The 19777-nt window shown below is 62.4% G+C and overlaps 1 protein-coding gene across 1 annotated transcript in view; it reads right to left on the bottom strand.

Moving 5' to 3' along the window:
• Positions 1-1937: 1937 nt before the first annotated feature.
• SLC12A5 (solute carrier family 12 member 5) overlaps positions 1938-19777 on the bottom strand; it is a 44770-nt gene continuing 26930 nt past the window's right edge. The window contains exons 7-26 of the mRNA XM_032218654.1: positions 16063-16304; positions 13690-13901; positions 13203-13373; positions 12656-12754; positions 12188-12245; positions 11712-11886; positions 8357-8475; positions 8109-8207; positions 7885-8004; positions 7578-7682; positions 6963-7131; positions 6627-6822; positions 6210-6379; positions 5867-5998; positions 5444-5551; positions 4975-5097; positions 4291-4493; positions 4142-4156; positions 3861-3994; positions 1938-3241 (exon numbers count right to left, since the gene is read on the bottom strand). Of these exons, the coding sequence (XP_032074545.1) occupies positions 3150-3241; positions 3861-3994; positions 4142-4156; positions 4291-4493; positions 4975-5097; positions 5444-5551; positions 5867-5998; positions 6210-6379; positions 6627-6822; positions 6963-7131; positions 7578-7682; positions 7885-8004; positions 8109-8207; positions 8357-8475; positions 11712-11886; positions 12188-12245; positions 12656-12754; positions 13203-13373; positions 13690-13901; positions 16063-16304 (2742 nt within the window). The 3' untranslated portion in view covers positions 1938-3149. The remainder of the gene's footprint in view (positions 3242-3860; positions 3995-4141; positions 4157-4290; positions 4494-4974; positions 5098-5443; positions 5552-5866; positions 5999-6209; positions 6380-6626; positions 6823-6962; positions 7132-7577; positions 7683-7884; positions 8005-8108; positions 8208-8356; positions 8476-11711; positions 11887-12187; positions 12246-12655; positions 12755-13202; positions 13374-13689; positions 13902-16062; positions 16305-19777) is intronic.

The raw sequence follows: 19777 nt of genomic DNA, 5'->3' as shown, positions 1-19777 counted from the left end.
TGAGTTCCCCGTTGCTTGTTCTTTCTCCACTTGGGCTGGTCCTTTCCCAGCTGTTCTGCAAATGGGGCCCCCTGCCCGCTTCCCCCAGGAGGAGAAGACAGACCTTTAGGGGGACAGGACCCCACCCCTGTTGCCAGGCTGCTCCAGACCCCAACCCTTGGCAGACGGACCCCTTTTGCACTCCGTAGGACTTCCCGGGCTACCCCAGGGATGGTCCAATGCTGCACGAGAGGCTGGCTCCTCGCTGGTCCTGCAGAATTTGCACCCCGTTCCCCTTGCACCCCGAGGAGGGTGGCCCCCTGAGCAGCAGCCCCTTAGGAGCCTCTTCCAGAGGGTCTCAGCCCTGATCCTGACTCTGCAAGGGAGATGTTGCTTCTGAACACGAGACCCCTGCGGGCAGCCAGGGAGGCCCAGGGACACAGAGGACCCACAAGAACCCACGGGGCAACCGGGCACAGCCCATTCGGAGTCACTTCTGTCAGGGCAAAGCGTCTTCGTAGGGGCCAGTCTGGTTCTGGGGCCCTGAGAAGACACGTGACGCCAGAGGTGGCTGGGGTGGGGATGGGCCTGTTGGGGCAGCCCAGAGGGCAACAGTGGCCATGACCAGCAAGTGAAGGGTGTAATAAAATCCTTTTATTGCATTTTGTGCAGACAGAAGTCTAGAAAACAAAGTATACGGTATAAGCCTCAACACAAGCGGAGAGGGCCGTGGCCCCTTGGATACCTAAAGCACCGGCCACACAAAACACTCGCGGAAAGGAAACGCAAGCCCATTTTGCCTTCCTTGGGGAGGACAGCCGAGGTTATGTACAAAGAGGAGAGGGGGCCGGGGGCGTTGCGCTGCACAAGCGTTCCCTAGAACACAAGGCCTATGAAGAAGCTCACAACAGCTACTGCAAGAACATCGCACTGGAATCAAAGTCACTCGGGTGGACAGAAAACGGAGGAGCTACAGTGACCGATTATAAAGGTACTTCATGAGCCGACTGGTATCACATTCATAACGAAGATATTGCACGTGAGCACGGAAAGAAGAGTTGTCACTGACCCAGCCGTGGGCCCGCCTTGCTCGCCCCTCGCCTCGTGACCCCGCCAGCCCTCCGGAGACGGCCTCCGCGCAGCGAGGGAGGGGGGCAGCTGAGAAGCCCAGCGATGCAGCAACAGTACAGTGGGCTGCGGTCTGGATCCGTCCGGGGGAGGAAGCGTCCGAGGCCGAGAGGCTGCCCCTCCTTGCTTTCCCAAAGCACCGAGGAGGCCGCGGCGTCTTCCGTGCACCTCTGCCGTCCCTCCTCCGGCTTTGGCCAGGGGGCCAGAGGGCAGCAGGACGTGGCACCAAACATGCAGGGTCGGGAGTGGGTGGGGAGTGTAAACTGGCATGCAACGCTCCTGCTAGCCTGCTGTGGGCCCCTCTGGAACGGGGGACGCTTGGGGGGACGGAGGGGCAGCAACAGCCAGGAGTCGGGCCTGGGCCCTTCCACGGCTCTGCCACTGCCAGAGGTAGGCTGGGCATCTGCCAGCAAGCGAGAGAGAAGCCTGCTTGCCTTCGGGGGGGGGAGGGGGCTGGGGGGGGGTGCGTCCCTTGGAAAGTGCTGACCAGAGGTGTGAATTGGAGGACCCTGCTCTTGGGGGGGGGTGCCTGCGTGTGTGTGTGTGTGTGTGTGAGTGAGAAAGAGCATCTCTCCCTGCAGGAAGCCCCCTCCAAACTCCCCCCATTCGCCCTCAGCTGTGAGGTGGGCAGGCGCTGGGGAGGAGGGAAGGCCCAGCTGCTTAGAGGGCGGCCAGAGGAGGCCTGAAGCCAGCAGGCTGGACAGGGGTGGAAGGTCAGCTCTGCAAGACGGGGAGGGGGCCCCTTTTGCCCTGAGAGGAAGCCTCGCCTTGCACTACACAGAGGACGGCTCTGGAGCCCCCACACACACCCCCCATGGCGGGGCAGGGACTTTGTTCTGGGCCTGGACCCACCCAGGGGGACGTCCAGAGACCCCTGGAGCCACCCCAGCTCCTCCCCCCACAGCTTCCTCTCCTCCTTCTCCCCTAAATAGGACAACTTTAAAAATACAGGTCCTGTGTTATGTACAGAATGTATATATATATATATCTATATATTTACAGCCTCCCCAGAGGAGGGGGGGGGACGGCGTTCTGCTCTTGGAGAACTATTCACATTGGTTAAAAGCTCCACAGTTTTCCTCTTCTGGGGGAGGGGGCTGCCCCCAGGGCTCCAATGCATGTGTTTTGGTATAAGGTGAGGCACCAGAAATTGGGGGGGGGGACACAGAAGCAGAGCACACCCCTTCTTTCCTACGGGGAGGGGAGGAGGACTCTGCAACCAGGGGGCAGCCGTGCTCCCCTTCATTATCCCGGGGAGGGGGAGTTCTGGGGTAGTGCAAGGCTTTGTGGGGGTCTCTCCAAACGGCCCCCGGCCCTGCAGCTGTCCAGGGTTCACTTTGATCCTGGCTTGAGGGGGCCCCTGGCTGGAAGACCCTAAAGTGCAACGGGGTTGAGGAGCGGCAGAGGTCCCCTTGCACGCACACACCCCTTCGCACGCGCGCGTGTGAGCTGGGAGCCTTGGCCGAAAGACAAACCGCTGCTGCGTGGAGCCCTTTTTCCCTCCCCAGCCTCTGCGGGAGGGTCTGGTGTTGGGGGTCAGGTCGGGGGAGGGGCTGGCCAGCTAAGCAATGGGTCAGCTGGCCCAGTGGGTGCCAAGAGCCCCCTGGCCCCAATGGGGAAAACACCCACGATTGCATGGGGGGAGTGAATCTCAGCTCCTCCCCCAGGATACCCTTGCCCCAAAGAGCCCCCACCCCACAGGGAGTCAAGGAGCGGGGGAGGGCCCTGAGTGAGGCCTGGCACAGAAGGTGGGGGTGGGGGCGGAGGGGCCAGCTGTGGCAAGGGAAGCATGCTGGTGGCCTTGGCTGGCACCCTCTCCCCACCTGGGAGCCGGGCAGAGGGGCAGCAGTGGAAAGCAGGCTGGTGGGCATCAACCTCCACCCACCCACCAACCCACCCACGGCCCCTTCGGCAGATCTGGGGCTCCATCCTCCCATCCCGAGACACAGGCCGGGTCGGGCTGGTTGCAGCGGGGGCGATGGGCGCAAAGTGGGGGTGAGGCTCTCGGGGCACAAGCCTTCGGGCAAGGAAGGGCCCAGGACTCAGGAATAGATGGTGATCACCTCCTGGCCTCCCCCACGCACCAGCAGCACCCGGTCCAGATGCTCCGTCAGCACCTCCAGGAACTCCATATCTGGTGGGGGGGGGGGGGGTGTCAAGGCTTGTCTCTGCAGGATCTGCTGTGCACAGAACCCCTCCCCCTCCTCCCCCTGCTTCCCTTCGGCCAACTCCCCTCCCAGGGCTCCCCGCAGGGCAGCCTGGAGCAACAGAGCCGAAGACGCGGGAGGGGGACCCTCCAAAGGGCCCAAGGACGCCCACCCCACAAGAAAGAGGTCTGAGGTCCCGGGAGGGTCAGGGAGGGACTGCAGAAGAGCCCGAGGCAGGGGGCGGAGCTGTGTGGCCCCAGGGCAGGCCTGCAGGAAAGCCAGCGGAACACGCTGCCACATGAAGTGCAGCTCTCCTGCCTTCCAATCCCTCTGGGGGCTCCTTCCCTGAGCAGAGGGGAGGGGTGGGCTAGAGGACTGCTTAGGTGGCTTGCAGCTCTGTGGTTCTGATTTTCAAAGGGGCTGCCCTGGAGCCCCCGCAGCCCACAGGGCCCCCTCCTCCGGGGCAGGCGGTGCTGCCGTCTCTGAAGAAGACCCCCCTCCTTCCTATATAGGGCAGAAGCCCAGCCCAGCGGTTCTCCAAGAAACCTAGCAGACCCCCGGCCCCTGCCCGCCTGCCCCCCCACCAGCCCAGCCCTGCAAGGATACAGTTCTCGTCCCCCTTGCGGTTCCGGGGGGGACCCGGCATGTTGAGCAGCACCAGCTTCGCATCCTGCGACTTCCGCACGATGGCCTCGTTCAGCCGGACCGCCGTGTGCATCCGCCGGACGTTGGACTGGTTCCTGGGGGAGAAGACGGGCCAGTGGGGGGGCTGGCCAGGTGGCCCCTGCCCCTCGCGGGCACAGTCTGCCAGGAGGGGCCGGCAGCAGGAGGGTGATGCCCTCCCTCCCCCCCCCCGAGCATTGCAGAGCAGCCAAGGGGGCACTTACAGGTTTTCCCACTCCCTGGCAGCGACCACGGCGGGCAGGAGCGGCGTCGGAGGCAGAGAAAGGGAGGGAGGGAGAGCGTTTCATTGCCTGGGGGGGTTCCACCTAACCTTCCCCCCAGCCCCCTCCCCCCCGAGCCTCTCCCCGCTCACGGCTTCATGTTGAAGAAGTCCTTGATGCTCTCGGAGCTGACGGGGCTCTTGGCTTTGCTCTTCCCGGCCTCCTTCTCCTTCGTCCAGGTGAGGTGCACCTTCTCGGGCGCGGCCTCCGCCTCCGCCTCGGTCTCCGCCTCCTCCCCCGGCGACTGCGACTCAGCCGAGAAGCTGGTGGCGTTCTTGTCGTGGATCAGCTGCACCTGGTGGGCGGCCCAGCACTGCCTCAGCCCTCCCGCCTACGCATCCTCTGCAGGGCCAGCCGCCCCCAGGCGGGAGCCCTTCTGGGCAAGGAGGGAGCCGGGCGGCCCCGGGAGGGAAAAGCGCGGAGCAACCGGGGCGCGGCAGCTGTGGGGAGGCGGCTCTTCTGCCCAGCCCAGAAGGTGGCATCCGGGCTCCAGGGCCCCATTTGAGGAAGGGCAGGGAGATCTCGGAGCCCCTCCCGAGGGGAGCTGGGAGGGAAACGGCTGAACTGCTTTGGGGGCCTTTCAGGTGGCGAAGAAGCCTCTGGAGGGCTGCCCCACGGAAGAGGCTTTGGGTCCCTCGGCAGACAGGACGACTAACAAGGGGTCCCTTCACAAGAGAAGACGCCGCCACTGACAGCCGTCCATTCCCCCCACTCCTGGGGTGACCCTGCCCCTGGCCCGGACAGCCCCCCTACCCCCCCGTGCCCGTCCGCCTTACCTCTTCTTCGGGCTTCTCCTCGCTGTCGCCCACCTGCTCATCTGGGACACTGAGGCACAGGTGGGTGTTGGGGGGGTTCTTGCGCCGGATGGAGCCCCGGGATTCGTCCGTGATGCTCTGGATCTGGGGCAGAAGGCAAGGGGGCTCTGGACTCGCTCCCCAGACCCCAGCTAGGCTCAAGCAGAGCGGCTGAAATGCTGGGCACCACAGCTCACGCAGTTCCTTTCCGACACACAAGTCGTTTGTGTGTCCCCCTCTCCCCCCCCCCCCGGTAAAAATACACAATCTAGTATCTGTTTCTCTTCCCTTTGGAGGAGTTTTGGCCCCATCCAGAGATGGGCTCCGGAGGGCTTGGCAAACAGCTATGCCCTTCCCAGCCAGGAAAAGCCAGGATTTCCCAGCTGGCATCCTGTGCCAGGTGACCCCCTTTCTTGGCATGCCAGGATGGGAGGGCTGGGGGCCAGGCTACCTCCCGCTCCCGCTCCGTCTTGGTCAGGTGCATCTGCTTCAGGATGAGGGACCGCTGCTCCATCATCAGGGTCTTCTCGTAGGTGTAGGCCGAGATGTCGCTCTCGTGCTGTGGAACAAGAGCAAGCAGCGTTCGCCGTCAGTGGGGCTGCGTTCGGTGGGTCCCGGCAGGAGGTTCCCCTGGGCAGAGGACCCACCAGGAGCCCAGAGGTGGGAAAGCCGGAACTCGTGACCGGAAGAGCAAATGGCCTGGCCAAGAGACGACGGGGGTCTCCCCCAGGGGCTGAGAAGGGGGGGGGGGCAACTCTGGGCCACCCAGAGACAGGGGCGTGTCGTGGAGGGGATAGTGGGCGGGGGCAGAGCAGTGGCGGGACAAGAGGAGCCCAAAGAGCAGGGCTGGGCTGCTGCCCCCGTCCCCCCTCACCATCTCCACCACCTCCACCTCGGCCGTGATGCGCAGGTGGTAGAGGAAGGTGGTCAAGTCCTTCTTCATCTGGATGCTGTTGTCGTCCATCTGGGCCACCGTGAAGATGCGCATCCTGCACTTGCGCCATACCTGCACGGAGAGACGCCCCCCTGGTGGGCTCAGTCGCCTGGAACCCCCTCCCGCAATTGCCCCAACCCCCCATCTCCAAGATGACGCCGGGTCCCCTCTGCAAGACAGGCCCCCCCTCCCTGCTTGGGCTTCTGCGCCCCTGGAGGGCAGTGGTGCCAGGGAAAGGGAGGTGCTGTGCCCGCTATGCCAGGCCTGACCCCTCCGGGGGCACCTTGTGCTGGCGCAGGAGGAAGGGCAGCAGCATCAGCATCCCCCCGTCATGCACGATCCACCAGACGTCGATGTGGCCCTCCGGGAAGCGCTCCGTGTTGGCCGGGAACATGGCCACGTTCTTGGCCACCAGCAGGGCCATGTGGCCAGCCGTGGTCTCTCGCACCAACTCTGGGGGAAAGAGGCAGAGGGGAAGAGGTGCCAAGATGCCCAGGAAGGGAGGGAATCCCCAAGGTAACACCCCCCCCCCCAGAACAGCAGACATCCCTCAGGGGGAACTGAGGTAGAGGCGGAGGGGCAACTTCCCCAAAGGCCTGAGTGGCAGGGCGAAGGTGGCAGCCCAGAGACGCCTCTCTTTTGGCCGGACAAGGCCAGCTGAGGTCCCTCCCCTCGCCCACGGGGCCCCCTCCTCTCTCACCAATGAAGTTCCTCCAGGTCTGGTGGTCCTCCTTGCTGCGCCAGCTGCGGGGCCAGCCGACCAGCACCGTGTTGTGCTGAAGCCCTCCAAGGCCGCTGGACTGGATGAGGTGCGACATGCCATCCCGGACATTGCAAGAGGTCACCACCTGGCAGAAGCCCTTGACCTTCTCGGCCTCCATCAGGCGCTGGATGGACTGGGCGGGGGGAGCAGAGAGGGGGAAGTCGCACCCGGCACCACCACCCGCCACTTGCCCTTCTCCCCAGGAGCCCAGGGCGCCTCTGACAAGGGTGGGCAGAGAGGAAGGTCCCCCAGGGGCGGCTCTGCTGGGCTCACCTCCTCGGCCCGCTGGACCTGCAGGTGGTTTTCCAGGAAGGTGCCGTCCAGCACAGAGCCCACGATGGTCAGTCCCTTGCCGGCCTTCAGCTGGTTGGTGAGGGAGAGCAGCTGCGGGTGAGCCACGTTCTGCTCCTGGTCCACCCGGACGAGCACCAGCAGCTGCGGCCTGGGAAGAGGGAAGCCGAGGCCTTTAGCCTGGCCCTGGTGCCAGCCGAGTCAGGTGGGCCCCCTCCACCCACGGCCCTCTATCCTGTGCCAGTTGGTAGAATAGCCCCCCCTCCATCCCCTCCATCTTCCCCTCTGCGAGGGATCCAGGGAGGATCCAGCTCTTCTCTGCCCGGATCCCGGCAGGCCCTTCTGTGCCACAATGCCAGTCGCACAGGAAGCTCGCCTGGGGCCAGGAGGGAGCCCTGATTTCGCTCCTCAGAGTCACAACTGCACTTTCTACGGTGTGCCAGTCCACCTTCCTGGGCTCTAGGGGCCACCCTGGGAAAGGGGGCGCCTGCCGCTGAGATGCCAAGGCTGGCCAGTAGGGCAAGAGAGGCTGCCCACCCCCTGGGCCCACCCCGCCCAGGCCTACACCAGCCGTGCCCCCCCCCATGGCCGACTCACCGCCAGTTCTTGGTGTGGGGCGGCCCCTCCTCCAGCCGCAGCAGGGCGTATCGGGCTGCGCTGAGCGAGAGGCCTCGGATGCCATCGCCCCACTCCTTCTCTGCCCTGGAAGAACGGGGGTGGGGTTGAGTTTTGAGAGACCCCCCCATACACCCTCCAGCGTCCCTCAGGAGGGGGGACACAACCCCTTGGCGAGAAGGGGCCGAGGCCCAGCCGGCCACAGCACAACCCCCCAAAGGAGGAGCCTTCTGCCCACCTGGGAAGGCAGCCCATGGGGCCCAGGTGGGGGCAGCGGTGGGTCACTTACCCTCGGTACTCGATGTACTTGTAGATGAGCCCCGCGATCAGCATGGCCACCAGGGCATAGTACCAGGAGCAGATGAACATCAGTGACAGGCAGAGGCTCATGCCCAGGAAGGAGAGGGTCCTGCAAGGAAGCCCCACTGAGTCAAGAGTCCCCCCCCCATGGGGCTCCCCAGGGCTGCAGGGCCCAACCCCCCTCCCTCCCCCCAGGAGAACGAGGGCACCCACCAGTGGTAGTAGCGAAAGCGGGGGCGCCAGTTGGGGGTCCTCAGGAGGGTCTGCACTGCACAGGCCAGGTTGACAAACATGTAGCACATCAGGAAGAACCTAGGGGGGGAGGGGGCTCAGTGCTGGGGGGACAGAGAAGCTCCAGCCCAGCTTGCAAGGACGGAGCCCCTTCCCCCGGCTTGCAAGGGGGGGGCAGCCAGGCCTCCTCTAGCTTCCCTGCCAGCCTTCTAGGCCCTGAAGGGACGTACATGGAGAGAATGGGGGCCACCTCGTCCAGGGAGGCGATCAGGATGCCAATCTCGCAGATGCAGGCTGTGAGCAGGAGGGCCCAGGTGGGCTCCCCGTTCGCCTTGCCGTGGCCAAAGACCTGCGGAGAAAGTGCAGAGAGAGGGGCTGGGTGGCCGTTCCAGGGGCACCTGGGGGGTCTGGCCCTGCATTGCGACCCTCTAGGGTGGGCCAGCCACCCCCAGCCACTGCCCATCCTCTCCTGCCCAGGATAGAGGGGCTGATCAGACTGAATGACTGGAGGCCACTCGGGGGAGAGCCTTTTCTGTAGCTGCTCCGGCTCTGTGGAACGAGCTACCAGCAGAGATCCGGACCCTCCCCACCCTTGCGGCCTTCCAAAAAGCCACCAAAACCTGGCTGTTCCGGCAGGCCTGGGGCTGTTGATTCAACCCCCAATTAAACCGGATGTATGTTGTGTTTTTAAACTCTTTGTATTCTCCTCCTCTGTGCTATTTCATTTCATTCGTATTTGTAAGCCACCCTGAGTCCCCCCGGGGTTGGGCGGCATATAAACCCATTAAATTGCCAATTAAATTGCATTAAATTGAATTCCTCCTTGCAGCTCACACCATTTCCAAGTCTTTGGGGGGGGGAGTATCTGCCGCATCCCCCCCTCCCGGATTCTGCGGCAGTCCCCTGGCGAGATGGCCTGGACTGGTCAGTCTGCTGCCCACGGAGGGCATGAGGGCATGGTGTAAGGAGGAATGGGGAAGGTGGGGTGGGCGCAGAGCCTGGCAGAGGGCTATGGGGGGGGGAGAAGACCGAGGGGGGGGGGAGGAGAGAGTTCCAGCAGTTCCAAGAAGGTGCCCCACCCATTTGCACCCTGATTCAGGCGACCCCGAGGGCCCAGATAAGCCTCCCAAGTGGCTTCCGTGATTCTCGGAGAGAGCGCTAACCGCCAGATGACCACAAGGAAGATAAATCCGTCCGTCCTCCACCCTTCAGTCCAAACGGAAGCAGCTTCTTGGATGAGGAGTGAAACGTCCTCAAGGGAGAAGCCAAGAAAGTCCAGTCGCCTTTTGAAAAAGGAGCTTTGGGACAGCCGTGACCCGGAGGACAGGGAGGCTCCACTGGGCCCCGGCTGGGTTCTCAAAGGGGGGAATGCAGGGGGCTCTTCATCCCCAGGGAAGGCCAGGCGGGCGGCTAAGGAAGCAAAGGCTGGGAATATGGAATAGATCCCACGGAGGGTCTGAAAATTAATCTATCAAACCGAAGCTGCTGCATTTGGCCAGGAAAATCACATGAAAGGTGAAAAGGTACAGCAGGGAGATGAATTTGCATATCTTGGGGGAATATTTACTAAGGAGGGAGAAATTTTAAGACGGACAAATATTGATAAAAAGACGATATGTGGTCTGTTATGAGGAGCGAATGTTTGTGCAGCCCTTGGGGCTCTCGGAGTTTGGGGCCAAGAGGTCACACCATCTGGGGGGGGGGGCTGGGCCCTGTGTAATATTTGCAGCAGTTTGCCTGCCAGTGGTGTTGGTGTTGTTTTAAGCTTGTTTGTCTGGTGTTCATCCTTGCTTATCTGGATGTCTACAGCAAGGAAACAGACTATCTACACACCTCCCCCCCCCAAAAAAAAAGATACCCGTGCAACTTTATCAAAAAGTGCCAGAGAGTAAAAAATGAGAATGGGTGGACAAGGAGTGTCAGGGTTTTAAAAACCTGCCCAGATGGCCGGCAAGAGAGGTGGACGGAGGGCCGAAGAGCAACGCTACTTAGTGAAGGAGAGGAAGCGGGAGGTTCAAGAGCAAAGGAGATGCTGAATGCAGTCACTAATTACCTCCTTTAAAACAGGAGGGAGGCAGGAAGGGAGGGGGGGCAGTCAAAGCGCCAGAGGGAGGGGAGGGGGGTTTCCTTCTCCCCCTGGGCGGGGCAGGGGAAGGCCGGGAGGAGCTGGGCTCTGGCATCTCAAAGGGGCAACTCAATGCTCACTCATTTTTCTGTTCAGGTAACTAAGAACTGGGGCAGCCCCTCCTGTTCCCTTGAGGGGAGGGGGCTGCTACGGGAGAGAAAGGCTGAACTGCTTGGACTGCAGCAGGGGCCTCAAACTCCGACTCCCTGGGGGCCGCATCAGGGTTGCCTTTGACCTGGAGGGGGGGCAGGGGGGGCAGCTCTACCTCCCTCGTGTTGGGGGGGGGGGCACCTGGGGTGGCTTGAGGGCTCTGCCAGTGGAAAAGCTCCATTCTCACCCATGACGGCCTCCTGCAACCCTTGGCCAGCGGAAACAGCTCTTGAGGGGGGGGGCTGCCCACAGCCCTGGCCAGCTCCGATTCCACTGGCAGAGTCACCGCCGGCCGGCCCTACCCCTGGACTAGATGATCTCGGAGGTCCCTTCCAATTCTGGGAAGCAGAGACTGGGTGGCTGAAGGTCAGGAAGACCGCAGTAGCAGGTTCCTCTCCTACCAAGGGCTGGACTAGATACCTCTAAGGGACCCCCGAGGCCTGGGGAGGGGGAGGGTCCCAGACGAGCAGCCAGGGTGCTTTGGGGGATGCATCCTTTGCAAAATGCTCCTTGGCAGGAAAAGCGATTCAAGGCAGCCGCTCACTGGTTGAGTGTGGGGTGTGTGTGTGTGTTCCCCCCCCCGCCCCTTGCCAGAGTGTGTGCCTGTCTCTGTGCGAAGGGCGAGAGGACGGACGTCTCCTTGCATCAACCGGCGGCTTCTCTGTCTGCAGAAGGAAGTGGCAGGCTAAGCGCACTCCGGGCGATGGGGGGGGGGGGGCGGTTGTCGCTCTGGCTTTGCAGAGGGCAGCAGCTTCCCTGGACAGGCGGCAGCGGCTCCTCCGTGCCCAGCTCGGATCTTGCCAAGTCACAACAGGAGCTTAGCCCACTGGAATTGGTGGCCCTGATGCCCACAATGCCCCCCAGGAGAAGGCACGTGCCAGGGCTGCCAACCTGCTTTGCCCCATCGCTGCTTTGCTGCTGCCCGACTGCCGTGAACCCCGGGGTGTGTGTGTGTGTGTGTGTAGAAGGGAGCCAACAGGGTGTGTGTGGAGACCAGTAACCGAAACCCAGTGCCTGCCGAGGACATCGGCCGCTGACCCCAAGGCCACAGGCACCGAGTGTGGACCACCACCCAGACCGGCAAGCACCAAAGCAACATCTCTGAATCCAACTGGATGCAGGAGGGGGGGGGAGAGGACCCAGGAAAGGACCTCAGAAAGACCCCAGACCTGCCTCCTTCCCTGCTTGCGTAACCGCTGGGCTTTCGTAAAACGAGGCCGTCTTCCTCAATGACCATCCAAGCCCGAGCCGCGTCCAGGGCTGCCCCCAGGAAGCCTGCCTTGCCCCCCTGGCCCGCTCCCCCTGCCTACCCGGAGGAAAGGCACGATGCCGTCCCGCGAGATGGCCTGCAGCAGGCGAGGGGCCCCCGTGAGGCTCTGCAGTCCAGCCCCGCAGGTGGAGAAGAAGGAGCCAAAGACGATGACCCAGGGGGACGGCCAGGCCAGCGTGCCCACCACCAGGTTCCCGCTGACGGCCTCGCCGAACCTGGAAGGGCAAAAGGGCAGTGAAGGTGGGGCGCCCCTCAGGCTGAAGCTCCCTTTCTACGGCCCCCCAGGGACCAGAGAGCCGGTCCTCGCCTCGGCCTGGGAAGGCTTCCCCTGAGCAGCTGCAGAGTGCCTTTTCCGGACCCGGCTGGTGCCAAGAGGGAGAAAGCTCCCCCCTCCAGCCCCGCTCAGCTGGTTATGCCACCTGGAAGGGAGGGCTCAAAGCAGAGCTGACTTTGAGAGACAGTGGGGGGGGGATGCTGGTGGGAGGGGGGCTGTCTCAGGGGGTCCCAGGCACTCACTTGTCCCGCAGCACGACGCCCTCAATGCAGGCGCCAAACAGCACCACGGAGCTGATGTCTGCAGGGGCATCAAGGAAGCCAGGCGGGCAGGAAGGCAGGCAGGGTGGGGGTGGGGAGGTGGAAACCCACGTTGGGGAGCCAGGACCCTCCTCCCACGCCCAGTCGGTAGGACCCACAGGGCCATTTTCCTTCCCGACATCCCTCTCCCCACGGGGGCGCAGCTTCTGTAAGAGAGAAGCCTGCAGGAGAACCTGGGGCCAGACCCCCCCCCGCCCCCCGAGAGAGGCTCTGCCCGCAGTGCCAGGATGTGGTCTAGAGCCTTCCGCACACCCCACAGAGCCTTTGGGGGGGGCTGTCTGGAGGAACCCCCACACAAAGGAAGGGCACTCGAGGCCAGCTGGAAAGAGGCAGCTCCCTTTGCCCGGCAGCTGCCCCGTGCCAGTCCCTGCCCATGCCAGCCAAGGATACAGACGGCTGAGGTGGTGGCGATGGCGAGGATGGTGCCCGTGGGGATCGACTTCTGAGCGTCCCGGAGATCCCCAGAGCGGTTGGAGCCAGCCATGATCCCTGCGGAAAGGAGTTGGAGGGTCAGCCTGCCTTCCCCTGCGGCCGGCTCTCCAGTTGGGGGTGGGGCTGCATCAGAAGCCCTCCCCCAATCTAGGCAGGGGGAGGGGGAGGAGGCAGAAGAACCAGAGGGAGGGGCTCTGTGTGTGTCTTTGTTTGAGACCGGCCAAGGCCCGATGCTGCCGGAGCCCCAGTCAGAGGCCGGGCAGGAGGAGGAAGGGAAGGTTTATGCTCGGAGGTTCTTGTCTGGACTCCCTGGAAGGACCGGTGTCAATCTTGGAAGTCTGAACGTTCCTCTCCTAGGTATTGTGGGGAGCAGAGGGGGGGCCTCTGGCCAGCCACCCTCCCAGGAAGCCCCCTCCCCCAGGCTGACCAGGCGGGAGAGCCCCTCCCCATTGAGCTGTGGGCCAAGCGGGGGGTCCCAGCCGGCCCTTCCCAGGGAGCCTCTCACCGGTGACGGAAGGGAAGTAGATGCCGACCAGCAGGGTGAAGTAGGAGGTCATGTCGCTGAAGACGTAGGGCTGGTCCATGTCCGGCTCCCCCTCGGAGGAGGAGGACACGGAGGTCATCCCTGCCCGCTCAATAAACACCCCCTTTTGCAAGTAGGTGCTCCAGAGGTTTTCTGTGAAGGGAGGAGGCAGCAGCTCCAGGACCCATCCTCCCCTGCTGCGGTCCTCCTCACTGCACCTTCCCCTCCGCCCCCCCGCCCCCCAGAATAGGATTTCTCACCTGCAAAGACCCTCCGGCCGGTGGTGGCCTTGTGGATCGCCCTGTCCCAAAAATCCCCCACCAGATCTAGGCAGCACTGTGGACGGTGTCTCTGCCCCCCCTCCCACTGCCCTCAAGGGGAGGGCCCTGCTGGCATTCCCCCACCAATCAGGAGAACCCCCCCAATGAGGTCCCCATCCCCCCCCACCGTGGCAAGGGCCTCCTCGTACCTTGGATGAGACCGGAAGCCGCTCCAGGGATGCCCTCAATCTCCGTGATGTTGTTCTGGCTGAAATACTCATCACAGGTGGCATTCAGGAAGCGTGAGGAGCAGAAGAGTGCCCACAGCTCGGAGCCCATCGTCTCGTTGCCCACCTGGACCATCTTGGTACACACGTCAAAGCCGTCGCGGGACAGAGTCCGGTTGCCCAAGAGGCAAATCCTGCCCAAAAGACATGAAGGGAAACTGAGGGCTGTTTGTCAGCTCCTCCAATTGGCCATGCAAGTCCCCCCTCCCGTTTCCCTCTGCCCTCTCCCCCCCCCCCGGCCGCCAGGCCATAAGGGTTGGGGATGGCCAAAGCTGCTTCTTGACAGCCAGATCCTCCTCAGCCACTCAATGCCCCTCCCTTCGGCCCCGCTCAGCCTGGGCCTGGTGGGTTTCGTGCTCCCTGACAGCCCCTCGACTCTGTCTCCCTGTGGGCAGCCCCGGACCCTCTTTCCTAGGAAGTCCCCTTCCTCATCACAGAGCCCCAACCTATCCTCCAACCAGCATCTCCCCATCCTCTTCTGATCCTTTACAGACCTTCCTCCAAAACAGCCCCACTCATTTATTTCCCCCAAAGTTTCCCCCACTGCTGGCTCCCATTTCCCCTCCCCCTCCGGATGCTCAGAGTCCTGGTCCTCGGAGCAACGCAGAGCCTGTGGCAAATCCTTTGAGTTCTCCACCGGCGTCTCTGCTGGCATCCCTGATCAAGAGGCCTTTGACGTCACGGGCGCCTCGGAAGACATTAAACTGGGGCGTCGCACATCCTTGTTGAGGCCTCACTGGGCGCTGAACCTTCTCTCCCCGTTTCCCTCCTGCCGGCTGCATCCAGTGACCAACCTATTCATGCTCAACCGTCTCCGAGTCTCTTGACTCCACCCGCACCTTTTTTCTCAAACGAATAAGCAGGCAGGGGACCCCCCCTCACTCTTCCTGAGGTGCTGGAGAGCCTCCTCTGCACCCCCCTTCTCAGGATGGCCTTTTGAACCCGCTCAGGGCGAACTCTGGGGAGCCCCTTCGCAGAACACACACACACACACACCGGACCCAGCGGGTGCCCTGCCGATCCCTTCAGCCCCCTTTCCCTTCGCGCAGGGCAGCCACAAGGCCCCCTGCCAATTCAGGCTCCCCACCTACGCCAAGCGCATCCATAATTTAGCATTTTCCCAGCTGCACCACCTTCATCTTACATTTTTTAGCATTCTGGCACCGCTTACGACTCCCTCCGTTTTTTTCCTTAGGCACAAAGATTTGGAGCAGTCATTTTGGTTCCCGTCTGCACTATCGCTGTCACTCTCGCTCCCCAAATCCCCTCCGAACGCCTCCCTCGCTTTTATTTTTAATTCCATGCTCTTCACCGGAGGCGCCTTGTGCTCTAATTCCCTGCCACCGTTTATTCCCGTCAAGGCCGGCCTGCTCTGCACTTCCCTTTGGTCTCGGCCGGCCCTTCCTCTCTCTCGGAGGCTCTTCTCGGAAGCCCCTTGGCTCTGCGCAGGCTCTTCTGCTCGTCCTCACTTTGGGGGCCTTCTGCTCCGTTGACCTGCTCTGCTCCCCCCTCCCGGCCCTCTGGACGCATCAACGCTTCCCCCAGAGCCTCCCTCCGCTCCTGCGCCCACCACAACAAGATGGAGCGTGTTCCCTGTGACTTTCCATGTTCGGACACCCGCCTGCCCTTCTCATCGAGTGCGGAAAGGACTCGAGGGAGGGCCCTGCACACCGTTCCTGGCCCCCCTTTCCAGGTGTCCACGGGGGGAGGGGAACCTTGCATTGCAGCAGCCCGAGGCACCGCCTGGTGATGATCATGAGCTTCCGTGTGTCTGTGTGTGTGTGCCCGTGTGTCTCTTCCTCCTGTTTGCTGACCCGTTGGAGCCTTTGTGTTGAGCGAATCAGAGCAAAGGTGCCCAGAGTCCAACTTTCATTTGAGGGGCCAGGGCCAAGGACACCCCGGGGGGCAGTGCCGGAGCTCCTTTCGCTACAGCTGCTCCTCAGAGCACCTCTGGGCACAGCTGCCGTATTCTGCACTGCATTGTGAAGGCAAGGGGATCTTGCAGGAAGCAGCTGGAGGAGTTTTCCTGGACGGTGCCAGCCAAGAGTGCCAGTCGCTGGGCTCAGGACCTCGGTTGGCGAGCCAGTGCTCGGCCATGGAGCTCCGGCCTCCCCTTGGGCGGAGGGGCACAGGGAAGCCGGGCAGTGGGCAAGGCTGGGGAGGCAGCTGCCGGGAGGGCGGAAGAAGGCCGGAGAGCCCTGGTCAAACCGTCCCACCTTCTTCTCAGGGGGGGGGGCCTTCAAACGTCACAGGGAGCCCAGGGACCCCCCTCCCCCAGAACAGCCAGGCACTTACGGGAAGGATGGGGGGTCGATGGCGGACTTGATGACTCCCGCGTAGATGGCCAGGATGGAGAGGATGACGCAGCCCAGGAAGATGAGGGCAAACTTGTTCACGTACTTCACGCCCACAAAGACGATGGTGGCCATGAAGGAGAGGACGCACGTCCCGTAGACCCTCATGTTGTTCAGCAGGGCGGCCGCTTCCCCGCTGGCGTCCTCGGCCTTGAAGATGGCCATGGCGGGGAAGATGTAGGCCTGGCGGGAGACAGGGAGCGGCTCTCAGGGCGCCTCCTTCTCTTTGGAGCCCCCACGAGGCTTTCCCGGGCATTTGCAAGGCCACCCCTGATGCCACCGACCTTCCTCTGCTGCCCCCCCCCCACCGACACCCCTGGGGAAGGCTGGGAGCTTCTGTAGAAGGGATGCAAAGGGCCAGTGGGAGAGAGCGAACTCCCCCTCCCCCCCGCCCTTCCGGCATTGGCCTTAGTTAAGGAATAGGTGGGGATTGGGCCGCCCTCCCTCCCTCCCTCCCTCCCCCCCAGGCAGATCATTCTGGAGCCTCCCTGCCCTCCCTACATGGGGGGTGGGGTGGGGGTCTGCCTGCCCATCGCTTGCATGAGCTGCCCCACCACCTCCTCAGCCCCTGTGGCCCTGCCGGGAGCAGCCTTGCCCCACAGGGGACCCTGGGAGGGACCTTAGAGGTCATCTAGTCCAACCTCCTGCTCCAGGCAGGAGTCCTCCATCAAGTGTTGTCCAGGGAGAAACCTTGGCTGATGCGGGTCCCTCCTGGCCCCCGACGAGCCCCCTGCGGCCTTCCTGAAGAGGGGGGAGCTGGGGGGGGGCTTGGATATCAAACTTTGGCTCTGTGGCTTTGCTGCTTCACACAGGCCTGAAGGGAAGGGGGGCTGGGGGGCTGGGGGGGCAGTTCCAGTAGGAGGGGTTTGGCTCATTGAAAGCCTGGACACTGGAGGAAAAAGAAGGCGAAGGGATCAGCCCTCAAAGCCTGCAGGATCTCTCCCCCCTTGGGAGGGGCGGCTGGGCCTGGGGCCCTTCCTCCAGCGAGGGGCTCCATCTGAAGGGCCCTGAGGTCTCTTACATGCTTCCTCCCTCCCACCTTATTAGGATTTGCACGGCTGGTGGCCACCATGAGCCAAAAGCCTCCTACCTCTCGGACAGGTCGCAGTCGGTGTTGGTCGGGGGGCAGAGATCGTCCCTGAGGCCCCTAACATGCGGGGTGCCGCAGGGTTCGGTCTTATCCCCCCTACTATTTAACATATACATGAAACCGCTGGGCGAGATCATTCGGAGGCACGGGATAAAATACCACCAATATGCGGACGATACGCAACTGTATCTGTCCGCCCCGTGCCAACTCAATGAAGCGGTGGACGTGATGAACCGGGGTCTTGAGGCCGTTAAGAACTGGATGAGTGCTAACAAACTGGTACTCAACCCGGACAAGACCGAGTGGCTGTTGTGTTTCCCTCCCAACAATTTGGCCAATGTTCCAACACTTAGGCTGGGGGGTCAAATTTTATACCCCTCAGATAGGGTCCGCAACCTAGGAGTCCTCCTGGATCCACAGCTGACTTTTGACCACCAGTTGTCAGCTGTGACCAGGGGGGCATTTGCCCAGGTTCGCCTGGTCCGTCAGTTGCGGCCCTACCTAAACCGGGAGGCTCTCGCAACAGTCACTCGAGCCCTTGTGATCTCTAGGCTGGAATACTGCAATGGGCTCTACATGGGGTTGCCCTTGAAGTGCATCCGGCGACTGCAGTTAGTCCAGAATGCAGCCGTGCGAGTGATAGTGGGCGCACCGCGGTTCGCCCACGTTACACCCATCCTCCGCGAGCTGCACTGGCTACCTGTCGATCTCCCGGTGCGCTTCAGGGTACTGATGACCACCTTTAAAGCACTCCATGGTAGTGGATCTGGGTACTTGAGAGACCGCCTTCTGCCGATTACCTCCCTCCGACCGATTAGATCGCACAGACTGGGCCTCCTCCGAATTCCATCCGCCAGTCAATGTCGACTGGCGACTAGACGGAGGAGAGCCTTTTCTGCTGCAGCTCCGACCCTGTGGAACGACCTCCCCGTCGAGATCCGTACCCTCACCACCATCCAGACCTTCCGCGCAGCCCTCAAGACCTGGCTCTCCCATCAGGCCTGGGGATAGGTTCCAATTTACCCGCCCGAGTGTTGATTGTTGAATGCATGTTGTGGTTTATTATTTTCTTTTGTTCGCACATTGTTTGTCTTCTGATATTGCACCCCCTTCCCTGTGATTGTAAGCCACCCTGAGTCCCCTCAGGGAAAAGGGCGGCCTATAAATCTTAATAAAATGTCTTTAAAAAAAAAATGTCTTAAAGGGCCCAGCAAAGGAATGCCAGTCCCCATCCTGGGGAGCAGCAGTGGGGCTTGGCGGAAGCCCCCCCCCCTCCTAGAGGCAGCCAAGCCCCCCCCCCATGAGTGGCAGCTGGGCCCCAGTAAACACGAAGCTTCCTGTTTCCTGGACTTTCACCAGGGAGGGGGGAGGGAGGGAGGGAGATGGGTGGTTCAACGATGTGAAAAACGGAATTGAAGCCAGATATTTGGCTCCTTTATGTATTCCTGATTTTGCTCCTCTCTCGTCGTCTTATTATTTCGGGTGAGGTGGCTACTCCTGTCCTGGCAGCATGTAGAGATTAGAGATTGTGCCACCTTGCTGTAGAGATGGGGAGGGGAGGCTGAGACGCCCACAAGCCGTGCCCATGCCGAAGCCCTCGGCTCAAGAGCCTCCTCCTCGCCAGCTCCGCCTGCACTCTGCCAGTTTGGGGGGCCGTAGCTCAGAGACTGTGCCAGCCTGAAAACTGGCTCGCTCAGGTTCGCCCGAGTTAAGCCCTGTCTGCTAAGGCCTCCTGGGGATGCCCCAGGGAGCCTGGCAAGGCCGAGGGTGGCAGGGAGGCAGGAGGGGCGGCCAGCCGCTCGCCTCTCACCTACACGGGGGAGGGGGGGCATCTGGGGAGGCTGAAGCTTTTCTCGGCTCTCAAATTAGAGAGTTATGTAACATGTAAGAACGCCTGGCTGCAATCACCAGCTAGCTGTGCCATTTAGCCCCTTTCCCTGACAAAACGTATCACGTATCCGAAACAGTTTGCGGGAATTATCTCGCATCGCACTGGGATAAACCCCCCAGCGCCTTCCTCCCGTCCCCAGGATGCTTCTCTGCAGAGCCCGGGGTTAAGGCTGGGGCTTGAACCCAATCTGGAGGGAGGGGACGTGCATAACATCCACCTAGGCTGAGGTCCCCCCATTCCTCCTTTGGGAACCTCGCACGGAGAAGGAGCGATTCGGAGGGTCCTCTGGCTCCCCACAACAGATCCAGAGTTTCCGAGAGTTGCCACCCTCTAAGGCATTTCGCTGGCTCGACTGCTCAAGCAGAGGAGCTGTAGGTGGACTCCGTGTCTCACCAGGCGCTGGCCTTTCCCTGGCTGAATGCACCCAGCAAGCCCAGCTCTGGGTTCCTTGAGGCGGCCTGAGAACTTCCTGCTTGAGGATGGCGTTAGCTGTGCTGCCTGAACAGCTGCAGTCTCCGGGATGGGTGCACCCTTGGCTTCCCATTTCGTTGGCACCCATGGGTGCAAATGTTTGCATGCCAGTTTCCTGCCCCTCTTCTCTTTTGGCAGCTGCAGGGGCCTCTGCCCCCCCACCCCCCACCTTCCCTTCTTGTCTCAAGAAGCCAGTGCCTGCCC

The sequence above is a fragment of the Thamnophis elegans genome, chromosome 5 (genome assembly GCF_009769535.1).
Source record: "Thamnophis elegans isolate rThaEle1 chromosome 5, rThaEle1.pri, whole genome shotgun sequence".
Classification (NCBI taxonomy): Eukaryota; Metazoa; Chordata; class Lepidosauria; order Squamata; family Colubridae; genus Thamnophis; species Thamnophis elegans.
Note: the sequence above shows the minus strand (reverse complement) of the source record. Positions and strands in the feature narration are given on the sequence as shown.